We start from the raw sequence: 27,392 nt of genomic DNA on the forward strand, positions 1-27,392 counted from the left end.
ACTAACCCTGACAGCCACTGCAATGTGGATCCCACTAACTGGCAGCTGGATCAGAGGTTGAGCACAGAACGAAGCCCTTTAATCTCTCACGATCGTTAGATCATTAGTAACTCATGTGGCAATTATTTTCTTTGCAACCTTTCCTTCTTCTCCTCTCTCCAGCCTCTCTGGGCATTTGCTTCTCTCACATGTCAATCAAAGACCCCTGGGACAAACTGCTCAGGGGTTGGTGTTCTGCAATAGTCCTGAAGTTCAGCTAGACCTGGGTACCAGGGAAGTGAACAGCATTTTTAACAGTTGTTTAAAAAGGTTCATGAAAAAAACAAACAAACAGTGAAATAGTTAGAGTGTTTCACTGAACTTGTTCACACTCACCTTTGTTAAGGAGCACTTAGGTTTGAATGCACCTGAGATGCGTTTCAAAGGGCTAAGTCCCACATAGACAGTTCAATAAAAGACTGAGCAGAATACCTATGCATCTTTGTCGGACTGAAGTGTCGCCGTGTTTCTCAGCCTCTTAAGTGCAAATATACCGACAGCAAACAACTATATGACGACGGTTTATTGAACTTTATCAGTCAATCAGAGCTGATTTATTGTGAAGCCAGTCTAAACAGAAAACCATGCACACTGGATCGCGAACATCAAAAACGACAAGAGGAAGCTTGACACACCTGAACGCCTCTTATGGATGCACGAACATTTTCCAGTCTGCTAGTCAACTTTCACAGGACACACCGGAACGGCGATATGTTTGACATTTTATTGTTAATTTATGCACATCGGTTTTCAACATCAACAAAAGTTGAAACAGCGGTGGAACGCATCTCTTTGTCTGACCGTCCGCTTGACCGTATCTGCTGTACTGTCCAGTCCGTGTGTTTCTTGGGTGAAACAAAGAATTCCAGCATGCCTGCGTACATACGCATTTCATCAATGTGCCCCGCCAAAGCAAGCTTGTGAATACGCTTTACTTACTGATATCCGTCTAATTGTTGTATCTGTAACAACGCGCCAAATTTATCTGCTGTGATCAGTAACTGAGCACTTACCTTTAAAAATCTCGGCGTCCTATAAAGCCTCTTCTCTCCTGCCCGGTCCGGAGCGAGGGTTGCCATGAAGCATCCTTTCAATGCCCAGCCACCTTCTCTCCTCCAAGGTGTTCGCAGGCCAAGGAGCCCGCTCAGGTGTGTCGACAGCACCCCCCAGCGGTCGAAGAACAAACAACCGGGGAACAGGAGGTAACACCCATCCTGGACAGTAGCTCAATATAACGTGATAAAGAAAAACGGACAGGTAGAATATCACAAAAAGCTCTTTATTTACAGCATCACGAAAAAAAAGAAAAAAATACCTTATTTGAAGATATAGCACAAGACGTGTTTTTTAACCAATTAAGGATTTTACACGAAATATACAAAATACATTAGAAAAGGTCCAAAAACAAAGCCAGTTAATTGCAATGACGAAGCGACATATCGTAAACATCACATTACAATGGGGGCTAAAAGACATACATTCTCAGTTTTCTGCAAAACTATTTTTGAACATCTCAAAAATAATGTAAGATCTAAAGTTCAATCAGAGATCTAAAGAGATATGGGGGAATAAAATGGTGTGAAAATACCTTCGTATTAGGAAGCTTGAATGACGCAAATTCCGTTACTAGCTGTTTAAAAGCACGTGTTGAAAATGTCTGAAGACAAAACAGCAGTCATTTTTTTTCCCGCTGATTTATCTATAAACATTTAGCAAAAGACTCAAATGTCTGTATCAATATTTCAATTTTGGCTATTTAAAAAGCATAATTTGAAATGCACAATAAATTACCGCAAAGAATATAAACAAATATAATGTACATAATATTGATAGTGTACACTTCGTTATCTACTCCTAACGGCCTGATTAAAGCTTATGTCAGAAACGTTATTTATGCAGTCTTACAGTATTGTACACACGGGCATGGTCTTTATTATTTGTTCACATAATTGAAATAAGAGACGGTATCTCATTTGTAGGTAAGGTTAAAACTGGAGAAATACTCATTGAAGTAATCGCCTTATTTTGTACAAACCATTCGATTTTGCACGACAAAAATCTCACTGCACACAAGGGCAGATATTGGTTAAAGAAATTACGTGAATGTCTTCAAATATTCTTCATTCAGGTAAGCAATATCTGAAACAATATTAAATCAGTTTGTACATTTGGAAAACGTCTATTACCTACACATGACCTACAAAGTTTTAGTCCGATAAACAACTCTCGTCCAATGCTCTCAATCCAAGACTGACTATAATATAGTAAGCCTGAAAAGCAATGTAAGGCAAAGTATATGAGAAGGAAAAAGTACCCAAAACTATAACTGGAACTCTCGGGATACAGAAAGGAAAATAAACATTCAGTGTTTTCTTTACCACTCCACAAGATGGCAGTGGTGAACAAAGACGGCAAGAATATCCCAAGTGCAAGGTGTAAAAAATCTGGTTACAGCCAGTTTCACCATAAGTTTTACAAGATTGGTGCAGTCCTAAACAGATTACTGGAAATACTAAAACAAGAAACAATGCAAGCCAGGCACGGTGTTGGCTTTTTTAAACACACTACACTGGTAAATAGTAAGGAAGGATCCCTGATTCTCTTTTTTTTGTCTCCAACATGGACTGCTCTGATAAGACAGTGGTGAATGCAGGTGATGAAACAGCTATAGGAACACAAATGAGATTCGTCTTGTCTCGCAATGATAAACAGCACTTCTATGAGTCTGACATTAAAGCACTCCTAATCTCCTGTCAGAGAAATGTTCTTTGACCGTTTTGGTTTCTAAGTTATTCAAAGCTGGGTACAAATTCCTGAGTTGTCAGAATTCCAGAGGCAACTCACTAGCCAAAGAAGATTCCCTAGCTAGGCTTCCAGATTTCCTCAGAAGGAAGTAAAACAGCTAATCAGCCACATTACAGCGTCTCGTCACTCTAAGTGCAATAATAGTTTGGGCTCTCTGGCGGCCCCTACTGTCACGGATCAGAGATACGGTCATGCAGGTGCTCTGCTTCAGAACATTCCATCGTCTTCCCTCCTGTCCTCAAGTTTGGTGCAGAGAAAGGCCTCTTTCTCTGGTGACGTGGAATCCCCGTCGCGGGTGCAGGTCGATTTACACGTGTCGGACTCCTCGTCGGGGATAGAGTGAACCAGAGCACCTTCCGAGCTGTGCCATATGCCATAGCCAAAATAGATAGCAAAGCCTGAGGCACAGAGAGTGATGTTGGAATGAGGTCACTGCCAAACACAACCAAGTCACAGTAACTGGCTCTTTGAAACACTGCGGAAGGTTCCACATGTAATGCTTACCAGCTTCACCTACTTCCTTTACATATAATTAAGGTTTTTTTTTTGCACTGGGTTCAGCATACATACAGTATATCAATCACAAAAGGGGGAAATACATTATATTTGAAATATATGGCCAAACAACCCCCCACCCCCCAAATGTATCTGCTTTGTCAATCTGAAGCGAAGAAACAAGTCTCCCTGTGTCTGGGTAGTGCCACGTACCGATGCACATCCACACAGCAAAGCGTGCCCAAGTCCCTTTGTCCAGCTGCATCATCAGATACACATTGACAAACATGCTAACCACGGGGACGAAGGGTAAAAGCGGCACCTGCAAGCAGAGGTTGAAGGTCACATCACAACAAAGAAGGCGAAACTATAAGACTACCCCAGTCAGATCTCTTCAACCGGGGTGGGGTGGGGGGGGGTTTAGCACTGGCCAGCCACCGACCTTGAATGAGAGTTTGCTTTTGTTCTCCGGCTGTCTCCAGATGATGAGGGTGAGAAGGAGGCACACTACGGCTATCATGCTCAGGGTGGAGATGCTCCAGATGGCTCGGCCCCCGAGCACCGCCAAAATGCAGAAAGCCAGGATCAAGAAGCCTGCAGCCAACACACAGTTGTGCGAAAAGCTGTCAACGGTGTGAAATTTTGCGTGAGCTGTTTGTTAAGGAAGGTCAGATCACATTTTCATTTGGAAAACTTCACAATTTTATTCTCAAAACTCTATGGGGGTATGACGACAAAATCGCCCGGCCGTGCGGACAGTGATTGATCTTTTGATAGGAACAAAAGCTCCGGACGCACACGTCTACTGGAAACCTATTAGCCACGCAATACCATTCCGATAATGCCAGGCCTGGAAATAGAAGCAGAGAGCAGCGTCAGCATTCATCCTTCACGCCGTACCGAGCAGGCTTGCGCAGATGTTGACGACAGAGCCGGACAGGCCGGATGGTTCCGGGTTATCAGGGAAGAGCAGTGTTTTGAAGCTGAAGCGCTCCTCCATGCCGGGCAGAATGCCCGTACTGGCCTCGCTGAATGAGTCCCGCAGCTCCAGTTCCTCCTGCATGTTGGCCATGTGGTACGATGGAGCGGGACTGTCCCGCTGATACCTGAAACCCCAACACGTCCACTGTGAGGCGCTACAACCCCTACCGAGATTGTGGCACTTTAAGGAGGATAAATGGAAGAAATTTCTAGGTATGTCTTGCACTGCTAATAGTAATAGTTATGTTTATATATCATAACAGTATTAGTGATAGTCTTTTATTACTTAGGGATGAATAAAGCATTACATTTGACTAGGGACTAAGAAACTGCACTGTCCAAGTATAATTTTGCAAAAGTCGCAAATCATTTGACTTTCAGATTAAAAAGACACCAATAAATTGCAGTCGATAATTTTTTGATCCTGTTCTGCGTGGCGGTGGTGAAACAATGTTGGCCTAAAGCATGACCTTTTAAAAATCCTCAACCATAGCAGCTCACGTAGGTGCCTGGGTTCCTTTTGCACTCCAAGGCGGAGCAGTATGTATTGCTAGCACAGGGCGTGTGCATGGGAGCAGACTCACCTGAGCACCAGTACACAAGCAGCGACCAGGGTGTACGCCAGGAGTGTGCCAATAGACATCAGATCCACCAGATCCTTTAGGTCAAACAGCAAAGCCATAATGGCTGCAAGGATGCAAGCACAGGAAGGATAGCCCAAGGTACACCCAAAACACACACATTGCTTAGTACAGAGGAAGGAACATGCACACGGCACATGCATGTATCTATGCATCTTTTATAATACAGACAGCTCAAGAGATTTTATAATTCTTTGGGTAAAATAGAGTAAAATTATTTCTTCTTACATTTTACAAGGTTGTACAAGTCAGAAAATTGTTTTCTATAATGAATAAATTACATTTCTTCCGACTCAAACTAGTATGGTGTTTCTGGATAAACACAGAAACCTATAAATAGCATTCCATGTCCCCAAGTGTCACCGGCAACATTTTCAAGAGTACATATCATCATGAATGTCTATAGTAAATTGCCCTTATGAGGTTCCAAGGATTAGAAAAGCAAATAAAATTAGGCAAAAGTCTGTGATTGAACCTGCCCTTATGTTTCCTTTTGTCTGTAATATCATGGAACACCAGTTTCCATGCTGCACAGCAGTGTTCAAGGAACTGTGTTAACTTACAGCATAAAGATGTGTGCAAAATTTAGAACTGAACAGAAATAGCATGAAACAGTAATACACTAATATATAACACAAGCACTAATGTATATTATTTGGAGTAAGTCATGAAGGAACCCCAGCATCTCATCTGGTCCTCAACTAGGTAAAAGAAAATACAGACTTATTCTTATTTAACAAACAATTTGCACACCACTTTACAGTGCCATACCTTTTTTTAAAACAAATGTTTTAATCAGTTAAGGTTGTTGATGGAAAATGTATGTTAAAGCTTTATTGGCAGTAACCGCAACCAAACCCTTTCTGTAGTAGTTAATCAGTCCTGTGCTGGAAAAGGGGTCACTGTATAAGGAGGAAAGTTAAAACGATTCTACACTCCTCTGACTGACAGGGGCCTTAAAAAGTATTAGAGCATTAGGTACATTTTGTTTGTTGGGCACCCCCAGGTCTAAAACCCTGTTTTGGGGTCAATATATGGCACTATAGCATAACAATCATGACTCAAGATCATTTCAATAATGGTTCATAATGTATTTCACAGTTGTGAAGCCTGAGGGATCTGTTTGCGATGTAAACTGGCAGGCATTTATCTTTGCCACTACAAGTAAAAGAGCAGGTTTCCCACGCTTCCTGTGGCACCCTCCGCTCTTACCGGACATGACCCCAGCGACCACCGTGGCAACGACTGGCGTCTTCCTCTCGCTCACGTTGGCCAGAAAAGAGAAGAGGAGACCGTCCCGGGCCATGGCAAATACGATACGTGGGAGAGGGAACATGGAACCCAGGAGACTGGGTGTGGAAAAATGGGACGAGGAGAGATTGGGAGGGAGGGAGGGAGGGAGGGAGGGGGGGGAAGCAGGGACGGAAATGTACATCATGGTAGACAAAAGAAAAAAAAGAAAGGGGAGGAAGGAAAAAAAACAAAACCATTTGCAAACCTGCCTTTAGGTGGTTTAAAAGTTTCTGACCCCCCCAAAAAGGGAAAACAAACAGTTGACAGACTCCCAGCACCAGCTACACACACACCTAAGTACTGCATGCACAGTGACGGTCAGAGCACAGCGGTGTCACTGTGCTGAATGACTCAAACCCAAGGCCAGTATATGTTAGTAGTATTAAGAACCTTTCTCACCTGCTATAAGGCCTGATGTTAGAGTAGCGGGTAAGGGGGATTTTGTTTTCGGGCTTATTTCGGCCATGTATTTGAAGAGCAGCCCGTCGTCCGCCATTGCCCACAAGACCCGGGGTGTTGGGAACATGGCGCCAATCAGGCTAGCATGAGAGATGAAGGGGGAGAAACAGGGCCGTGCCATGCAAGTCAAAGAGTGACAAACTGCAATTACTGTTCTATGGCAAAGTGCATTCACAGTCAGTGATGAAACCCAATCAGCAAGTGGCACCGCTGCTGGTTTCATCAGTGTAGAAGTACGGACCCATACATACACCATTAACTGCAGAAATGCCACAGACAACCCCCACCCCCAACGTAACATACCAAATAAAAGTGATTAGACTATCCAGGAAAGAAATACATAAAACAGTTACGAAACACAAGGCTGGTTCTATCTCGTGTTTCTCAATCTTTGAGGAGCTGTAAGACTTTATAAAACGACCACAATTACTCAGTAAAACCTGCTTTTAAAAGATCCAATGCCAGTTTTGAAAGTTTGAACACAGAAATGAGGGACTGTGCCTTCATGCAACAGTAATGTTAATGGTTAATGTAAACATGGGCAGACAAATGTTGAATTGTAGCTCGATGCATTTCATAGAACTGTACAAGAGACTGATTTAGAGAAATTCCCTACATTGCCCTAACCTAAAATAAATAAGCAGAAATACTTAACAGTCCTGTCTCTACAGTGCTCCCTAAATACTGGAATGAAGTGAGAACAGACCTGTGATTGGCTGCCTCAGTGTATGGCAACATTACCACACTTGGCACTGAACTGCATTCACTTACATAACTAAGAAATACGATTTATGTCTCGACACTCCCTGCCATATTTCACTGCATATTTTTAGAAATGGTCTCATATGTTCAACCTAGGACAAATATATACATATGCAGCACCATGCACGCATGCAGAGACAACAGGGCCCGATCCCAAATCACTTCCTTCTGTCCTCCGCTGGCTCCACCCACCAAGCAGATCGGAGGCAGGGCTTCTTTTTAGCAGGAAGACCGCACCAAATACGACATACGCAAAGCCCTTCTGCAGCACACAGCTAAACCCACAGAGGGCAAGTGTCACCATAAAATACCCTGAGGCAGATCAGGATTTTTGGAAGGAATGACAGTACGATCCAAAGAGAAAGGGACAGGGTTGAGAAAAGGGGAGGAGCGGGCGGTGCCGAAACCGAGCCCTGCATTTGCCGCCGCGTCCGCGGAACGTCCGGCGCGGTCCGTCGGGCTTTGGTGCTTACCTGGTAGAGAGGGCGCAGAGGGAGCCCACAGCCACCGCGTAGGTGGCCCCCTCCCAGCCCACATACGTAAAGGCCACGGGCAGCGGGCTGTTCTTGTCCAGCATGTAGTACGGCATCATCATGGTGAGGGCGGCCGACACGCCGAAGTAGGCCACGAAGCAAATGAGGAGGGAGGAGACGATTCCGATGGGAATGGCCCTCTGGGGATTCTTCACCTCCTCACCTAGGAGATATTTAAGTGACCTACGTGCAAAAACTGAAATGCCCTTACTGGCGTAGCAGGGTCATAAAATAAATAAACGAGGCAACGAGTTTAGTGTAATTTAGTATAGGGGTTATGTATGGTTTAGCCAAAGCGCACACATAAGTACAGAATCTGGCGTTCTCTTCTGGTTCGTGAAGGCGCCAGTCTGGGGCATAAATCAGCTTGTTTATTTTGAGCCAATGGGTAGCTGCCACACCTGCTGCTAATACTGGACAATCTTTCCAAAGCAATCAGAGCTCAAACATCCCATTATAGGATTCGCTCACTAAGGCTCACAGGGAGATTACAATTTCCTTGTAAGAGAACAGTAGAGGGAAAAGTGACCATTTTATGGGAATAGTTGGAGAGTTCAGAATCTATTTATTTAGTTATTAAACAAATTTCACAAAATCCAACACTATTTACAACCATTAAAACTTGGAACTCTGCTCATGCCTTACACAGTGACAAAGAGCTGGCGTTATAGGTCATCACTCGTGAACCCATTGAGCTTGTGAGACAGTAAAGAAATCTGCTACCTCAAGTCAAAATGTTAGTTTGGTATTTATCTCTGTCTATTGAACTTGCGTCAAAACTGCTCTTTCTGGAGGCATTAATTCCCACCCAACACAGCCCGGTTTCACTAATTCAGTTGGCCTTGTGTGTTAAAAGAGAAAAGCTCCCACATAAAATCACTGATATAGCGAACAGCTGTGGACACAGAAGCCTTTCATGGATACACTTGGGATCCAGCAGAACTTTATAATGAATACACCATTATTCATTTTATACCTCTCTTAACCAAGATCTCTGTTTTTCCACTCTTGTTAATATTGTGTTATTTCTTCGGACGTACAACATAATCCTGCTCAACCTATTTTTTAATTTTAATCATTTATTTTTATTTTACTAGGCGGTCCCACTGATATTAAAAAGAATATCTTTTCAACAGAGACTTGGCCAGGCTACCAGCTGTACAGACTGACAACATATACCACATCATTATGGGAAATCCCAAATCTTTAATGAAGATCAAAGTGAGAAGATGGTCACCATGAATTTGACTACAAATACAAACAAGTAGTAAAAAACATCATAACCTTTGACACGACTTAGAATGACTTTATCCTGAGTCTAATCTGTGTGTGTGTGTGTGTGTGTATTCTGCCACCTGGTCTGTAGTATGACCTTGTTCACTCTATCTGGCGTGAGCCGGGGATACCTGTATACTCGAGCCGAAACCACAAAGCACAAGTGAAAGGCAAAATGCTTTCAGAAAAGGGAGTTGTGGGTGGGTGGGGGGTTATGGGGCTGTCCTAAATATGCCAGGGCTCTCTGGGGAGAAAGACATGCCCAGGCAACCGTAAAACCACTTCCACCAATCAGAAGGTGGAAAACGTAGGGGTGTAAACATTGAAGGCTGTGACATAGGGGTGGGAGGGGGGAGCAGAAATCACTAAAGAACATGTCAGGTGGAGTCAGTTCCAATCGGGCCATAACCTTCACGCGTCCCTCGAGCAATGGTTGGAAGGGCAGAGACCAGCACAGCCAGAGCGTAAACATTTACCGTGGAGCCCACCAGCAACATTTCAACAGAGACTGAAAAACCTCTCTGGTGTAATAAAACATCACCCCAGCAGCTCACGCCAGTGCCTCAGACATCCCCTTTGGCTTAACTCCGCTCAACTGCGCCCCCCTCACACGTGCTGCTCGCCGCCAATGCGCTCACCTGTTGTGGCAATGCAGTCGAAGCCCACAAAGGCGTAGAAGCAGGTGGCGGCCCCAGACAGGACGCCACTGAAGCCGAAAGGCATGAAGCCGCCCTCCCCCAGGCTCTCCGGCAATACCTCAGTCTCCGACGTGCTGCTTAGGAAGGGGAACACAGAACATGTCAAATGTAGCTTTGTCACATAAGCAGAATTCCTGTCATATGTTTGGAATTCTTAAAACTAAGGTCCGTATTAGAGAATACTTAACGCATAATTGTTTGTGACAGAAAGTTTTACAACACTGCGGTTACATCGGCGGACAAGCCGACTCCGTAGCCTAGCACAGAGACCCTTCACTCAGTGATACAGCACTGAAGCTAGTGGCGAACCTTTAGGAGGCGCAGAATGCGAAGGAGCTCGATACATGTGGGGGAGTGGGGGTGCACGTTGGCTGCTCACTTGAAACCCGAGGAGTTGGTTCTGTTGAGCACCTCCGCGGGGATCAGATGCCAGTTCTTGAGCGTGCCTTTGACCAGGCCCGAGACCACCATGAACAGCAGTACCAGGACGTTAATGCACGTGAACACCTTGTTCACCACGGCTGACTCCTTCACCCCAAAGGCCAGCAGGCCTGCGACGGCAAAAGCCAGTTGGAAAATACCGCAGATCCGTCCACGTCACAACGGCAACACACGCGTTAACTGTTTCCAGTTACACCTGTTTATTGTCAGCAGTGAAATGGCATTCATAACATTGTTGTTTGTGTAATCCAACACGTGTTCTACAGCTTTTAATCAGAACTAGGGCAAAAAAAATGAGGGCAACGGAATTCCAGGAATTACTTTCCCAGCGTACCCGAACAATCTGTTTGAGGGCAGAGGAGCCCATGGCAGTACCTGTGAGGCTCACGATGATGGCCACGGCGAACACGTCAGGGTATTCGGCCAGCACGCCCGGCGCATCCATGCTCATATACTGCCGACAGAACTGCTCGATGTGTCTGCCGATCAGCTCATCGAAAGTGGCGCTCCAGGCCCGAGCCACACTGGATGTGCCTTTGAGCAGAACCAAGGAATGAGAGAACAGAGAACACCGTGACCTTATCATCGGAACGGCTCACATCATAACATGCTTTATTTTTAAAGAGAGACAATAGTGACTGTGAAACATAAATCAGAAAGTAGGCTTAATAAACACAACCAAAAGTGGAATGTTCTATGAAGCATTAGCTCAAATTCAGTCATCATTTTGTATACGCTTAATTTAAGAATTCATGGACTTTGATACTGTAATACCCTCAGCACCTGTGTTGGGTCTTACCAATGATGTAGGAGAGGATCAGATTCCAGCCAGTGATGAAGGCCCAGAGCTCACCCACCGTCACATAACTGTAGAGGTATGCTGAGCCCGTTTTGGGCACCCGTGCGCCAAATTCGGCGTAGCACAGACCGGCCAGCACTGAGGCCAGCGCAGCGATGAGGAAGGAGAGCACAATGGCAGGCCCGGCATTCTGCCGTGCCACTGCCCCAGCGAGAACATAGACGCCGGCCCCGAGCGTGCTGCCCACGCCCAGTGCCACCAGGTCAAAGGTGTTGAGGCAGCGGGCCAGGCGGGAGTCTTCCGCACTGCAGTCCACCACCTTCACGCGCAACAGCTGCTTCCCAAAGCCCAGGAGCTTCTGCAAAACCATGGCTCGTCCGACCTAGTTTGCTCCAGTCCGATCCAATCTGCTCTCTTCCCTCAAAAGCGGAGTCTGTGTAGGGGAGCAGTAGAAAATGAACAATAGAAGACACTATATGGAATTTTACTACTTAGGCTGACCACGAAATGACCTTACTGTGTTAACTAAGTATGTATATGAGGACGGGTCCCACTTTTGAGTCTTGGTTCCTCTCAAGGTTTCTTTCTCATGTTTTAGGGAGTTTTTCTTTGCCAGTGTCACCCCTGGCTTGCTAACTGAGGGCTTGGAATTGGACATTTGTGACATCAGTTGTAAAAAGTGCTATCTAAATAAATTTGACTTGACTTGACTGATTGTGAAAATCACTTGTTTTGATCATCAGCTTATCTGGAATATGATGCTTTGGCAATTTTTTCTCTCCCAATCACGATACACTTGCATCCACTACGGGGCTGAAACAAAATGAACATTTTGTCTTTCAGGCTCTAGAGGATGACCTGATAGCAGAAAGCGGCTGGGCAGTGAATTACGGCTCTGCAAGAATCGCTTCTCACCAGAGCGATTCCATTTACACAAGACAGCAGGAGAAAGCACTAATGGAACAGCAAGGAGCACTGAGCCAGACGTTTGGTCGGTGGAGAGGAAGACTGCAGAAAACGCAGAGCCAGCTGGAATAAGTCACCACCAAACTCTTGCTGACTACATTACCCGCTGCACACAAAGGCTGTCTACACGCTTGATTGCCTTGAGCTTCGAGTGTTGCACTTTTTCCTGCAGTATTGGGCAATGTGGAAAGATCCATTACATGGGACAACTCGCCGAGGCGGGAGGCCCACAGAGGCTAGTCCATCTTTATCTGAGGCACTCACTATTCCACATAACGGCATGTTATATAACCAAGATAGGCCCAGAGGCATGGGTGTGCTGCATGTACCGAATGACACAGTGAGAGGCACAGAAAAGGTATTTCGAGTGATTATATTGAATGATTTACAGTTCCATTTAACAAGCTAAATGGATAACATAATAATTAAGAAAATTAATACAGAAACACAGCACATCATTGGGGAGAGGATTTCAAAAAATACTTGTTGGGAGTCAGATCCACACAACAATAACTTTTCTTTCTTTATTCCATCATAATAAATACAAGATTAACAAATATTTATGACCACATAATTTTGTAACAGCTGTCCCTTGGTCCACGTCTGAAACTGCTTACAACATGCCGTAACCTCAATTCCACTATTGCAGAGTTGATGACCTTCATGGTTTTCTTCTGAGGGCCAATAAATCCTATTTGTCCCTTCACATGTAAAAAAACACCACAATAGAGAACTCATGGGATGAAAATAGGTCAGAAGTGTCAATGATATGCACAAGAAGGAGCTCTGTCCCTTTAAGAGACATCATGTTAATCACAGTCTTTGATCCAGATTTCCATACTTTTGTGGGGCTTAATGCCGGAAGTACCAAACTGAAATGAGATTGGAGTTATAATTCAGTAAATCCCACCATCTTCTCACTTAGACCATCGTCAGCGACAACAGTTTTTGTTCAAATTAAAGTTCCTGGACAGGTTTGCGCTGCTGGTTCAAATAGGCATTCCCACACCTGCAGCAAAATGCAAATCTCATACCTAGGCCCAACTGCAGCCATCTGAAGTAATGGCACTCATGATTCTACCATAACAGTGATTTTACAAGAGCAATCATTCGTGTCATGAAAACTGTGCTTTACTGTCAGTTACAGTACTGGCAGAAAATTCATGAAGTACATCAAACAAAGGACTGTTCTGTGCATAAGGGCCGACAGACTCAAGATCCCCAGTAGAGGAATACAGAATCGAGGCGCACACAGAGGTTACAGTAGCTTGGGCATTACCTGCTGGAAGGGGGGCTGGCTAGCCTATCACTGGAGCCCTGACTATACACACCTCCCTCTGACGCCCACTGCCTACCTACAAATAGAACATTGGCACATCACATGGCCAAAGTATTCCAGGCAGACTATGTATGTGTGCCCATGTGCTAGGAAAGACACATTAAACCTGTCTGTTATCATCTGAAAACCCTTCTGAGAAACAAATGCTTGTGGAAGTTGCAAATGCCACGTGTCCGCACTGTCCACCTGGATGGCACACAGCTGTTGGACTCCACACCCATTCAGAAATCACCAGGGCATGCCCAAAACAGAGCCACATGTCTTCAGGAATGTTTTCATTTTCTGTGCATCTTTAATGGAGTCACTGGCTTTGTGTCACGTAAGGTGAAGAGGGCCAATCACAGGCCAGCACTCCTACACACCTACACACATCAGACCTCCAGAGTACAAAACACCACATGACATTCTGCTGAGGGGATTTGATGGGGCTGTGTGTGGCATCTATGTGTGGAGAGCATGGAAAGACATCAGGAATCTAAATCTATTCAGATCTGGTCCAGCTGCGTGGGGTAACAGGATTGTGTAGGGTGGAGCATGCACATGCATCTGGCACCTCTCTCGGCCAGGGCAACCTGTGCACCTAAAACTAATGCGCACACAGAGTCTGGCTAAATTAGGCAGGTGGGAAGAGTAGGGGTGTGGAGCTCTCCCCACCAATCACAGTCGTTCTGTTCTGTTCTGTTCTGTTCTGTTATGGTGTTTGACAGCCATCACATGATAGCGAGGTTTTGCTTGGATCACTTTGAAGAATTCCAAACATACATATAAAATCTTAACTATTCTCACGGTTTTGCCCCGAAATTGTAAATCAATCAATCAATCAATCAATCAATCATTCTCAATAATTAAAGTAGGACGTATTAAACAGTAACACAATAAACTTGTTGCATTATCAGGAAAAAGGGGGTGTGCCATTTAAAGGTGATGCTCTTTTTTTCCCCCCAAAGACTTCTGAATCCTGGGTGTCTGTCCACGGCCCTGTGACTCGTAACTTTAGCTCAGAGCACACCTCACAACATAACAAACTGTTTGAATTTTGAAATATATTCCACACAGCAGCACCCCTTTTCTCTTGCATGGCTCTACAGAATGTTCACCCTTAGATTTTTAGCAGCACCTTTACACGAACACGCCTTGCACATCGCAGTTTTATGAAATTGGCAGAGGGTTAGAGAGCTCTTATTAATATTAAAAAGTGATCCAAAATACACAAAAAAGTGATCCAAACCAACACGGTTTGGCCAGGATCTGCCGTAAATAGCATGGAGCATCGGCTGTGCGCATCCATGAGCCCTGCTAGCTTTGCGCTTGAGACCTTTGTTGACCTTTCCACCATGGGATCCACACACCCCAACTGTCTCATTACATGATGCAAGCATCTCTGCCGCACAGAAGACACATGATTAATCGCAGGCTCGATGCATAGCAGTGTGTGTGCTTAGGCCCATTTTATAATATACAAACTGTGAACTAAATCATACAAACAAAACAATGAAACGTGCCCAGACCAGAACAGCTATGGTGAGGTCAGGTCCATCTGAATGTCCAGATCCCAATAAGACTACAGCCAACAGGCAGCGATGTCGCCTACACCAGACTCCAGGTCAGGTCCCCGACACGCTTCCAATGAGGAATGTCAGACTAGCTGAGTAACCTTCAGGGTGACATTAACACACACTGACTTGTACAGTGACTTTAAGAGCATGTTGTGGCTTGTTTCTGGAAAGCTGCTTTGAGTAATGAAAATGTACTATTACTCACCACCAGTGAAAGTATTAACAGGGGCACATAATGGACGAAGTGCTGAATGTTTTCATGAACAACATCTTAACACATTAGTCAGCCTGTCAGCACTAGAAGACTTCCTGAACTGCGGTTGTGAAGGAAAATGGGCTTTATTACACAGTAAAGAAACAATCAACTGTGGATTTATATATTTGAACAAATTAATGTGGGGATAAGCAAAGTATGCTTTTCTACAAAAACATATCTTGCCACTGGTTTACATAATTAAAAACCAGTACTTCTGCTTACACAGTAGGGTCTCATAGCACCAGTGCATGTAGTTCAATCCTCAACACTGGAACTTCATGAATAGCCAGTCAACAATATCAGTCAAGGAGAAGTATAAGTGAAATACCACAGAAATACTGAGATTCCCTAAAACTACCACAGAAATACTGAGATTCCCTAAAACAACTCCAAAATCAAGAGGATATCTGCAAAGTATGTTCTGCTCTTGCAGACATGAATTAAGTTAGATTAGATCCCAAACTAAAAAGTTCAGTCTAGACCCATGTGGTGCATCATATAAACACAAATGATCTCAGCTCTGCCATACTTTTGGGAAGTAAAGGATCTTGAAAAGGCTGGTTTCTGTCATACGCCCCCAAGTTTCAGTGCTGACATCATATTTCTGACAAATATAGGCAGAAATCATACAACTATACATTTTAAAGTTCATACATATTTTAAGTACGATAACAGCCTTAATGATAAATAAATATCTACTTAATATTTAATTGCTGTCATTTAAAAACCATTTCTGATACAATAAATCTAAAAACAGATTTGAATTCCACCTAAAAGTGATATAAGGTCCATCTTTTTTAGTTTATGGGACAAAAAAAGGTAACATTTTGCCTTAAGTAAACGCACAAACTACCTATGTGTACTGTTAGATGTACAAAGGAAAATGATTAGGTAATTTGTGAGCATCTTGCGTGCAACATCAGAGTAAAACAAATTATTGAAAAAAAGCATGAAAGAAGAAGAAGAAGAAGAGTAAATAAAGAAATACATTTGTTAATGCTGAAATAGCAATGCCCTCGCCACCATAGACTACAAGCCAGTGCTTTTGTTTGTGGGCAAAACGAGGTAAAAGGACAGGAAAACTCAGACTGGATGTAGTACTGGTAGTCGTGAATGGGTAGTATATATGAGGGAAAGGTGCTCAGGTCAATGAATCACACAACTACAATAATATTTAGACAGACAACAACAAAACCGCCTCGGTGCAGCAAGCACACGCACTACGCAGTGTTTACAACATTAAAGCAGAATTTTCTGCTTTAAATTACAGTGAATTATAACGTGCATGGATGATGTAATCGCGCACAAGACAAAATTGGTTTATTCTTAGTCGTTGTAATTACAAATGTGTTTCAATACAATTCTGTGCTCATTTTCTGTTCTAGCTATAGCTTGATAACTTCTTCATACTGAACGGCTTACCCATTATAGATAAGGATATAAGCCAAATGAGCGAGCGAGCTAACTATAGCCTCTTCAGCGACCGTCCTGGTGTCAACAGTCAGCCAAAATATCTTAACATTATTCAACTTCTGTAATTAAAAACAATCCCCAACTTGATGCATATGTTTTATCACTTAGTAAAGCAAAGCGCGAACAAAACAGCTAGATAAATGCAATGTATTTTTTGTCCCTGCAGGTCCACTTGGTAGGGTTTAAGGGGAGACCCCGTACAACCGCCAGTCTCTGGTTTCACTACACTACTTTAGCACAAGTGTTAAAATGGACCCGGCCACCATATGGAAGACTTGCATGCCAAACTACTGGAACTATGCGCTAACTGCAGAGTATCGCTTATGCATTTATTTTCACAAAATGATAATAATGAAAACACACACACAAAGTTTTAAAGTTGGGTACCCTTCAGAGGTCTTCAGAACTGCAACATGGTTTAACAGAAGTCTTACCCTGAAGCTAACTGAAAGTTGATTTCTTTTCCAGTCTAGAGATGCTTTGCGTATCGTGGTTTTCTACCCTTGCCAGGCTCCGTGAGTAGTGTGTGATTTAAACGAGTCGTGTCGGGTTGCGGCTACATCGCTTTTTAAGGAGCGCAAACCACGAACTCCGCCCGAACGCCACCATTCGCTGGCGCGAAACTCCGGGCTCTTCCTCATACTAAATAAATACAGCCCCCGCGGTGAGAAATTAGACGGTAAATATACGGATAAGGTTTTTGTTTTAATTTCAACGGACACATCTAATCATAGATCAGGAGGCATTGGAAGATAATACAGAAATGAAAAAGTCCTTCTAAAGAACAGGAGTGTTTTGTAACTGTAAATTTAAAAAAATGTAAAAAAACTTTTTTGAATGTTACCACAACCAAATTTAAAACAATCACACAAACAATTCCACTAAATGCAATGTGTTTGGATTCAGCTGAAGCTTCCACTGTGACACTTTTATTCAGGTTAATAAAACACAATGTGGGTCAAAACGTCAAATAAAAACGCACACCTGTTATTGTAAACAGGCAGTCATGTCCGTTTAAGACGTATGACAAGTAATAGAAGCAAGTGCTATTTCTGCAGACAGGCAGGGACAATTTATACTTCGACAGATGGAGTCTACACTTCAATGATGTTTAAAAAGCTGTTGCAGTCACTGACCACTAAAATATTAAACTGTGTGTCATTTAAATGGAAGAAATCTCCACAACGGCGCTGCAAGGAGGGAAGGAAATGCGCCAGAGCTGCAGACAAAATGAGCTCTGCGGTGAACAAATGCATTTCGAACAAAGCTTTTAAAAGATCTCTTAAAGACACCATTGGAACCCACCATCAAATCAGAATGAGTTTCTTCACAGTGAACCAGCCTTCTGGAATGGTACCCTGCTGAGATCTTAGTACAAATCACTCCAAACGTGCCCTCTTGTGCGCGGTTTCTCAGATTAAGATCTATGCAATTTCCCTCCAGAATTTGTGCAGCTCCCAGTTTGGCAATCCACTGTAAACAATCCATTGCCGGTTACAGTCCAACACCACCATAATCGCAACCCAATGGAGATTTTACATCTGTACATAAATTTGAAAACCAGGGCACCTCAGAAGGGGAGTATAAAAAAAAGAAAGAAAGAAAACTAGCTGATCAACATGTACAATATCCACAATATATACAGAGTGCACCAGACAGAGTTAGAGATGCGCTTCCGAGTCCTGGCTGCCCAGATGTCGTCTCTCATTTACTCTCCAGGAGCGTTTTAATGTCTTTAATTCCATGCTCTGATGCAACGTCAATCACGTGATCAAGAGCGTTAAGGCGGCCCAGGAGTTTCACCACCTCCTTGATGTGTTCCCTGCATAGGAGACAGCAAGCATAGGGTCGTCAGGCCTATGGCTCTCGGGGTCACCTTCAGGACACACACCAAACATTCACGGAATGGTCCAGGTCACCAAAATAAATGTCCAGAGTTCGCCAATGTTGCGATTCTAACATTGATTTACTTTTAAAACATAACAGTTCTATAACGTGATGCTTGTTCGCAATCCACCAACCATCAAACGGGCATTTTGTAACGTGGTGCACGTCAGATCTGAGTTACTTCAGGACAGCAGTGTAACCACAGCCTAAGAATCGCAGACTAAACGAGTTGAGGTATGGGTCAAAATAATTGATACCTGGCATTCCTTTTGTCGATGTCAGAAGCTGCCAGACTGCTGCGGTACAGGGAGGCAGCCAAGTGCTTCATGAATCGACAAAGATTTTCCAGCTGCGGCAAGGTCTGCTGACCCTTGAGACTGCTGAACCAGTGCACAGGGAAGCACTCCACCACCTGAGGGCAGCAGCAAGCACACATCCTTTTAGGAACTGGATTCAGCTCAACTACGGTCACCAGCAGCTAGAATGTCACAGTAGTGTCCGAGCAGGGTCTACTGCATGCATGAGGCTCATACCCTTCGGCACTTCTCCACGCTGTCCTCTCCGACATCAGCCGTCTGGAGCACGGACAGGATGTAGCGATTCAGCGTACTGTCAACGGCGAGCTCCTTCAGAGCACCCTGAGACAGGATGCCATCCCACTGCAGGATGTTCCCCAACAACTGCACAGAGGGAAAACAAAAAAAAAAAGGGGGGGGGGGGGAATTCTGGGTTCAGTCAAAAACTCTGTGGCACATCTACGAGAGGGTATGTTCAACGTATAGATGCAAAGGTAAATGGACACATTATGGTGCAAGGCAGAAGATAAAGGGAATGACATCAAATGCAGCTATAACGCATCGATGAGAGCTAAACTGTGTGGATTCCCCTTACCTTCACACAAGACCAGAACTGCCTCTGGGAAAACAGATATGGGCCAGAGTTCTTGTTTTCCATGATGCTGAAGGGAAGCAAATTTATGTAAAAATAAGTTAATTAATTAAATCAAATCTGTTTAAGACCTGTAAGCACATCAGAGTCAAATTCTTTTGAAAAAAAAAACAGAAAACCATGGGTAGACAAGACATACTTTTTTGGAAACAGCGGCATGAACACGTCGTCATCCAGCGTGCGGCGTGTGCGCATGACGACGGTCCTCAGCAGTTCCTGCAAACCGGCAACACAAACTTTAGCATCTAATCACTTGCTGCACACATGGGCATTGTAGCATTTGGAATTTAATCAGATCCTGGTACAGCGCTGCGCTCGCGTTGGAGGTGTGTCTCAGACCTGCTAAACCAACAAACACACTCCCGATAACGACAGGCATCATGAGCGGCTGGCTGCGAAGCTGCGCCCTCACCTGCATGTTGCGGTTTTCCCCATGCAGCACGGTGGGGTAGCCCTTTATGAGACGACGCATGAAGGCCACCAGCCTGTTCGTATCGCTCTGCGACAGGGGGTCCCACACTTGTTCCGCCAGCACTGCGGAGAAACGCACGCTGCCGTCAGGGGGAGAAGGCGGGGCTCAGCCTGCCTCGATTGCAGCTCAATCCTGCAGTGTGACCCAACTGACCTGCGAGCTTGGGGAGGATCACCCGCTCGACGATGGCGGGCAGCAGGCCAGCGTCTATGTCCTCGGGGTGCTCACTGCTCTCCTCCTCGTAACCGTAGAATAGCAGTGACTCGAACCACAGCATGTACTCAAAGTTTGGGCAGTCCTCCTAGAGATGGCACACCACACTGTGATCTCCTGCCTCTGACATTCCATTCATTAAACACACCACAGACTCACTAATCGACCCCACTGATTTACAGCTCCCAACACAACTGCACCAAGCAAATCAGGACCCCTGAATATCTAGTAGAGGTGTACTGAAAGCCAAGTTGGCTCAAAACTGTGGACTGTCTGGTGGATCTGTGCATCTCGGCTGAAAGGTGGTACAGTAAAAGAGTCTTGTACCTCCAGAGGGGACCAGGGGATGAGTTGCAGCCGGATCAGAGGATTGAAGAGTTTGGGCAGGCAAAGGCCAATGTAAGCGTCTCGGTAACACGTAAAGTAAAGCTTCCTCCACACCTCAAACCGCGACTTGATGCAGTCTAAGGAATGGAAATCCTCCACAACGTCTTCAAACACCTTTTTCGATTCTTTTAAAATGCGATCTGGTAGGGGGAGGAGCAAGTGGAAAGAAGACATTTGGGAGGTAGTACGAGGAATAGAAGCAGCTGTCACCAAGGCACCCAGGGCGTTTCAGACATCTATGATGCATCAAGTACACAACATCTGCTGATTGTTGACTGGGGAGCTACAAACAACTGGGAACCTCTTTCTCTAGGCTGTAGTTTAGTATTCCAAAGGAAAAAAAAAAAGGTTTCTCATTTTTATTGGATTTCCCATAAACGGATGTTTTTAATTCACAAACATTCAATTTAAAATATTCAGACTTCAGAAAAGGATAACTGTACTACTGAAGCTAAAACACTCAAAACATGAATCAAAACCTTTCAATAGACAGAACACTTCAGCTGCAACAAGAAAGTCCACTTGCACACAGTCACCTCTCTCTAGGTTGAAGCTAGTTATATCTGTGGAGGTTTCCTCGTCATCGCTGGACAGTCCCTCCTTGTGCTCCACTCTCTTCCCACTCTGCTCTCGAGCCTGTCTGCGGCGGGCCCTGCAATGTAACGAAACACACACTCACACACACGCTCGAACCTGCCATTCTACGAAGCGTGACGGTCATTCAGGCTAACATACGCCCTAAGAAGTCTAAGGGTGAGCGGTTTTGGAAGGGTCCCAGGGCACTTTACCTGCGGGCTTCTCGTTCTGCTACCCTCCTCTGCCTGCTAAGCTCCTGATAGGCCGCGCGATCTCGGCCGAAGGGGTCCAGATTAGGGGCCATGACAGCTTTACCTGCAGACAGACAGGAACTGCGTCAGTGTTCCGGCTCGAACGAGCTCTCCATCATAACAACAGCGCCCTGAATGAACTAGAGGCTTAGCACTGAGCTAAACACAATCTTCATTATGATTATGAATTATTATAACGCACAGGTATAACAATGTCCCATTTATGAGGTCACGTCTTTATAATGATAAATGTCAACAACTAAAACATCGCACATTATCTTTAAAATGTCTGGAGATGGTGTTCATGCACTTATGTAATCTGTATTAGTGGGGAAGTTAATTCCACTGACTGATTCATACTTACTGATGTCGCACCTTAGCAACGATTCAGATATGACAGTGTCACACTGGTTCAGTGATTTTTCACAAAAGAACTGAATACATTCTGATTTTAGAACATAGTGGTCAGTCTCTCTTATTCACACACGCACAAGGGGCAAACCAGTAACTGTGCCCGTTATTGAGTTGTAGAGGGTAGATGAGTTAAGCCATCCTCCCCGCTAAAAGAAGCACATGTTTATCTGTGCCAGGAGGCTGACTGCAACAGTACAGCAAGTCCAGACTACAGCAGCCAGGACTGTCTGGGGGCACTATTGCATGAAAGGGGAGGTGAGGGGTTAAAAAAAATAATGAGGCCATTCAAATAAATAATAAAAACCTTCAAGATGGACTGACTTGAAAGGCTTGAAAACTCCGCCGATTCATCTTTAATATCATCCTGTCTTCTCTGGACGCGCCGCACCGCCCGTTGCCTTAGTAACTGGTGCATGGCAGCCTCCAGCTCCAGAACCGCCGACACCTGAAAGATACGATGTGTTCTGTGACGGGTGCTTCCAAATGAAGCGTGGGAGAGTGAGCGAGAGAGAGAGAGAGAGAGAGAGAGAGAGAGAGAGAGCGCACGAGAGAGAGAGAGAGAGAGAGAGAGAGAGAGAGAGAGAGAGAGAGAGAGAGAGGTGGTGGATCTTGGCCTCAGTGCGTTCTGCTGGGGCACAAAAAAGCACAACTATAGTCAGCTCATCATTTAACCTGATCAAATAGGCTTCTTAACTTGTATCTGGTTTTGTAAGTAAAAACTGGCCGATGAACATTTTGATGACAGACAACCTGCCATCTGAATGCATTTATGGCTGTAGATTGCCCCAGCAAAGGCACGAGTTGCCAAAAACGGGTCCTGAGGTGCCCTCTTTATAGCTGGAACTAAAGATATGCCATTAAAAGCATGTTACAAGCTAGCCCGCTGTGGGAAGAGGGGTCTTCACTGCACCACGGTCTAATTCGCTGCAGTAAAGGAAATGCAGGTTACCATCACACTGGCAAAGAACATGGGCAGTTCAAGGGTTAGCTAAACGACAGCACTGGTTTAAATTCACAACTCCTCTATGAAAGTCAACTCTTAGACACTTTGCTTTAGTTACTCAAACATGATATTTCAGAGTAACTACATGAACAGAAATAAAACTTCCTAAATACTCCCAGAGCTAAAAATCCCACCAAAAGGCAAACAAACGTTACATCAGCAGCACATCAAATCAAAAACCAGCAGTCACGCCAACGCAGTGAAAAGAATGGTGGCCGTTTGGAGTTTTTTCTTACCTTTTCACTGAAACACTCAAGCAAGTCTCGGACATACCCTCGCATTTCTTGCAAGAATTTGTACTGCTCGGCGGTATGCAGGGAGGAGTCCTCCAGGCTGGTGATGCTCCTGGTGGATTCCTGCAGCTCCTGCTGGATCTGCTCGTAGCGCCGGGCGCTGGCATCACGGCCCTGGCGCATAGAGCTCAGCCTGGCACACAGGAGAGGCCCATCAGCACCCGCCCACGGGAGCAGCCCCAGACGCGCCTGTGCTGCTGCTGCTTACGTTCTTCCAACAAGTCTCTGTTGGGTGTATCTGACCCTGCTCCAGTAGATCTGCCCGCTGGACAGGTCTGGCTCCAAATCCTGGTCTAATGCAGCGGCCTCAAATGGTTGGATGTGCATGAAGACCTTGCTAAGTTTGGTGTGTGCGTGTGTTATACAAGTGTTTGAACTACCATGTGCAGGCTTGCAGTATTTCAGGAGCAGGGTTGGGCATGACTGGTCTAAATAAAGACTGCTGTGAGAAGACTCTAGCACTGAGCTGACAGACGTGGTAGAAACGTAGAGGCGTTATGAATAAGAACAGCTCCGACACCAAATCTATTGTCCCACTAAATGAAGAACTATCGGGGAGGAAGCCCCAGAAATGCAGAGAGCACGATCCATTTTGAATCTGACAACAAGAATAACTAGAATTAACCTCCATCCCATCAGAACTCGAAGTCTACACTGCATCACGTGAACGACAGGCTCAACAATGTGCATCAATGGCAGTCTTAAAGCACAAAAGCATTCAGCACATCAGGGACATGCCACCATCCCTCAGCAAGGGTGCCTGTGCCAGGGGTGGGTGGGGGGTGGGAGAGTGCCACTCGGAGCCTACCTGTCCGTGAGCCGTTTCTTTACCAGAGCCGTAGTGATAGGCGTAAGGCTGGTGCTGGGGACCGGGTGGGTCACTGAGCTCTCGGCCTTCACCGGCCTGCCCTCGCCGTCTGCCCCCACCGGGGCATATGCATAAGGCATACCATAGGATGCGCCATATGGCTGGGCCTCATAGCCACCTTGGTAGTACGTGTTTGCGTCCTCTGGCTGATTGGTTTGGACCTATGGACAAAGAAATGGAGATTACGCAGTCAGGTTAATTGCTGTGAGGACCGTAGGGGATCGAAGCTACAGAATGTTATCCTACCCAAGTGGACGTTCATTTGTGAAAACGGTGTCACTGGATGGAAGAGAAAGGAGGTGAGCTCACCTGAGGAATGCTAATGCCCTTCCTGATCTGCTCCTGCTCCCAACGACTGACTTCTTCATCCTGGCCAGTATCCAAAGCCTCATCATCACTGCCCTCGATGCCTGCATTTACACATGCATGCATGCACGCACGCACACACACACACACACACACACACACACCCACACACACACACACACACCCAATCCTTAACACTCTATATTCACAAATGACCAATCTCTTCAACCACTTATTCTCATGTCTACATTATTTTTGTTTGTGATGGAGCTACCCAAAGCAAGACAGTAGTCCTCAAGTCAAAGACCAAACCACACATGCACGCTGATTGAATACAGTTAAGCAAAGATTTGATAGGCTCAATGCACCAGCACATCCTCTCACTGACCCATCACAGCAGCCAACACATTCAATCTATCTGCGACCGCATTACCGCACGCGCTCACCGATCTCCTCAGCTATCTTCTGCCGCTGGCTCTTCTGCCGGACGCCGCTGAAGACGATCCTCTTCTCATCTTCGTCATCGCTGCCGCCCTGCTCGTCTTCCCGGACGAGGCGCTTGTTCTGCGCCTCCGTCTCCACCAGGGGGGTGTCCCCACCGAGCTCGCGAGCCATCTGCCGGCGCTTGCGGGCAGCATGGATGAAAGCTGCATCTGGAATCTCGCCTGGAGGAAGGGTGGAGGGGAGCGCTGTCAAATGCCTACAGACTGAGAGCGAAGTCCGCCTGCCCTTGTTGCAGAATTGCGCAAGCAAACAGACCTGGCCTGAGGGAACTGAGAGCAGACAGCGTCTGGGTGAAGGCCCCTCCGCCGCTCGACTTGGCTTCGCCGTCTTCCTCCTGTTCATCGATGCTGTCCACCTCCATCTCAACCTCACCCTGCTCGCTACTGCCTCTGCTGTCCACCACCTCGTCTTTGCCGGCCACACCAGACAGGGTAGGCCTTCCTAAAGACAGGAGGACAAAGCACACTCTAGTACTGTAACGCGCGATTTCGACGAGCACATCGAACCAAGCGAGACAATTTTCCTGGCGTGGCACACCGTCGACACGTGAACTCGTATCCTGCACGACATAGCTGGTCTTTTCCTCTCGGTATTCCTTCTTGAGCTGCTTAACGATCTTCTTACTATGGTTGGACTTCTTCACTCTGAAAACTTCAGAGTCCTCTGGAATAAGAAAGCAAAAGTTTCACTGAACAGAAATGACACAGAACGAAACATCTGCCTGCTGTACATCTAAAAGAAACAATAACCAACAACTGTTGGTAAGCGCACTGGATAAAACATAAGATCATATTAATAGCAAGGAATTGGTAAACAACAATCGTACACTCAGCAAAACTACCTAGAAACCTTCTGCTTGTCAAAACAGACACGATAAGTTGAATAACGGCCATGTAAGATCTAAGATACCAGACGCTGGCTGGCCTGCTAGGTGGCTTATTCGGCTAAGCTAACGCTAGCACGCAGTCTACCTTCGTCGTCGTTGAAACTGAGCAGGCTAGCCTTGGGCTCTTCTCGGCCCTCCTTCTTCTTTTTCCTCTCTTTGGGGGGCTTGGCGAGGCCAGGCTGAAGACCGTTCCCATGATTGCTGAGCACGCTGGCTCCGAGGCCAGGAGCAGCATCGGCGCCGGACACGTCCGGATCTTCCAGTCCAGGCCCGCATGGCTGCGGCTGCGGCTGCTGCTGCTGCTGATTTTGAACCTCTTCCTTTTCTTCGTCATCAGAATCATTTCGTCGTCTAAAATTGCATCTTTTTGCTTTCTTAAACATTGCGATTCGGCCACAAACACAACGAAGTAAGACGCAAACTAATGTAGACGGTTTTTACTAAGCGCCAAAGACGAGTCAAACATTCCCCGTAAGTCTACCATTTTCCCGTTTGCTGGAGCGCCGCTTCTTCTTCTTCTTCGTCGTCGTCACCGGGTTGCGAATCATTGGGGAGCTGCTGCCATCTGGCGAAAAGTATAGGAGCATATTCCGGGCTTTTTAATTTTTAATTTTTGATTACTTTGAAAATGCTAATTAGATTGTGTATTTACAATTGTATTTCCACGTGAATGTGCATTTTTTAAAACATTCAAATTCAAATGAAATGTTCATTTACTTTTTTGTGTACAATGACCGTCAGAGTTAAAAAGCAAAGTCCTTTTGACATTTCATTTTCATTGTCTTAATGGTATGGCTCTGATGTATTAAAAAATAAAATAGTCTTCCATTAGCAGTTGCATTTCCTGACCACTGGGGTCCAGCTCTTTGAAAATGCAAAAATGCAAATGAAAATACATTTTGCATTTGAATTTGAATTATGTCTTAAAATAAGGCACACTCATGTGAGAAATGCAATACTAAATACACCATTAATTAGTGTTTTTAAACTTAAATTTGAAGGTGAATATTTCAGAATGCACTGCCATATTCTGGAGTTATTTTTGTGCCAAAATGTTTCAAAGAAGATTATTATCCATTGTTATTAAGGGAATATTAAGAACTAAGAAGAAACAAGTGCTCTGAATGTGCAGATAATGTACTTCAGTGTGATTTTCAGTACTGAGTGAGCAGGCAAAGGTCTTCATATTTTCCCAGCACAACAGTACAGTTTAATTAAAAACTTGAAAACCATATACCTACTCAGCACAGCTCTTCCTATTCAAAACCTGCTCAACATTTCCCCTTCCTTTCAAAACTCAAACTTGCATACAATCCACTCCTGCTCTCAGCGTCCTAACTCTGTCTCTCATGTTTCACATCAGCTCAGTGCAACACAATGCAATGCTTGTCCCAAAACTTCAGCTAGAGCCAAGATGAACGAACATGTTCCAAATAATTAGAGGGACCACATTTTTCGACCAATCATGCTCCAGTATTTTTTTTTAAACCAAGCAAGTGGACATCCAGTGCTAGAAATTTCCTGGATCTTCAATTTTCTGTCTCATGCTGCACTGTGCTGTTGCATTTATTCT

At 45.0% G+C, this 27,392-nt stretch overlaps 3 protein-coding genes across 12 annotated transcripts in view; all 3 read right to left on the reverse strand.

Moving 5' to 3' along the window:
* Positions 1 to 1,189, reverse strand: part of mtus2a (microtubule associated tumor suppressor candidate 2a) — a 49,288-nt gene extending 48,099 nt beyond the window's left edge. For 3 of the 7 annotated variants that reach the window (XR_014118759.1, XM_081702888.1, XM_081702884.1), the window contains exon 1: positions 1,053 to 1,188. The gene's annotated coding sequence lies outside the window, so the exon portion shown is untranslated. Of the gene's footprint in view, positions 1 to 1,052 lie in introns of all 7 variants that reach the window. The other 4 variants (XM_081702887.1, XM_081702886.1, XM_027016128.3 and 1 more) reach the window with 2 other exon arrangements.
* Positions 1,190 to 1,302: 113 nt separating this feature from the next.
* slc7a1a (solute carrier family 7 member 1a) lies at positions 1,303 to 17,384 on the reverse strand. 4 transcript variants are annotated; one of them, XM_081702891.1, is made up of 12 exons: positions 17,246 to 17,384; positions 11,222 to 11,654; positions 10,798 to 10,956; positions 10,361 to 10,532; positions 9,922 to 10,055; positions 7,949 to 8,171; positions 6,654 to 6,793; positions 4,905 to 5,007; positions 4,240 to 4,445; positions 3,782 to 3,933; positions 3,553 to 3,661; positions 1,303 to 3,242 (listed from the first exon to the last, which is right to left on the reverse strand). In XM_081702891.1, the coding sequence occupies exons 2-12, from the start codon at positions 11,589 to 11,591 to the stop codon at positions 3,052 to 3,054; spliced, it is 1,959 nt and encodes a 652-aa protein (XP_081559017.1). In that variant the 5' UTR covers positions 11,592 to 11,654; positions 17,246 to 17,384; the 3' UTR covers positions 1,303 to 3,051. The 4 variants fall into 4 exon arrangements, with proteins under 4 accessions (XP_081559017.1, XP_026871936.2, XP_081559016.1 ...); XM_027016135.3 differs by lacking the exon at positions 6,654 to 6,793 and adding an exon at positions 6,174 to 6,310 and having other exon boundaries at positions 9,922 to 10,058; XM_081702890.1 differs by having other exon boundaries at positions 9,922 to 10,058.
* A 322-nt stretch (positions 17,385 to 17,706) lies between these two features.
* paxbp1 (PAX3 and PAX7 binding protein 1) lies at positions 17,707 to 26,343 on the reverse strand. Its single transcript, XM_027016134.3, has 18 exons — positions 25,905 to 26,343; positions 25,471 to 25,596; positions 25,189 to 25,374; positions 24,876 to 25,094; positions 24,433 to 24,533; positions 24,064 to 24,284; positions 23,199 to 23,388; positions 22,281 to 22,404; positions 21,507 to 21,609; positions 21,255 to 21,370; positions 20,659 to 20,858; positions 20,272 to 20,419; positions 20,059 to 20,180; positions 19,786 to 19,862; positions 19,590 to 19,656; positions 19,232 to 19,378; positions 18,956 to 19,110; positions 17,707 to 18,633 (listed from the first exon to the last, which is right to left on the reverse strand). The coding sequence occupies exons 1-18, from the start codon at positions 26,200 to 26,202 to the stop codon at positions 18,516 to 18,518; spliced, it is 2,718 nt and encodes a 905-aa protein (XP_026871935.2). The 5' UTR covers positions 26,203 to 26,343; the 3' UTR covers positions 17,707 to 18,515.
* Positions 26,344 to 27,392: the final 1,049 nt, after the last annotated feature.

Source organism: Electrophorus electricus, chromosome 19, assembly GCF_041902795.1.
Source record: "Electrophorus electricus isolate QZ-2024a chromosome 19, ASM4190279v1, whole genome shotgun sequence".
Classification (NCBI taxonomy): Eukaryota; Metazoa; Chordata; class Actinopteri; order Gymnotiformes; family Gymnotidae; genus Electrophorus; species Electrophorus electricus.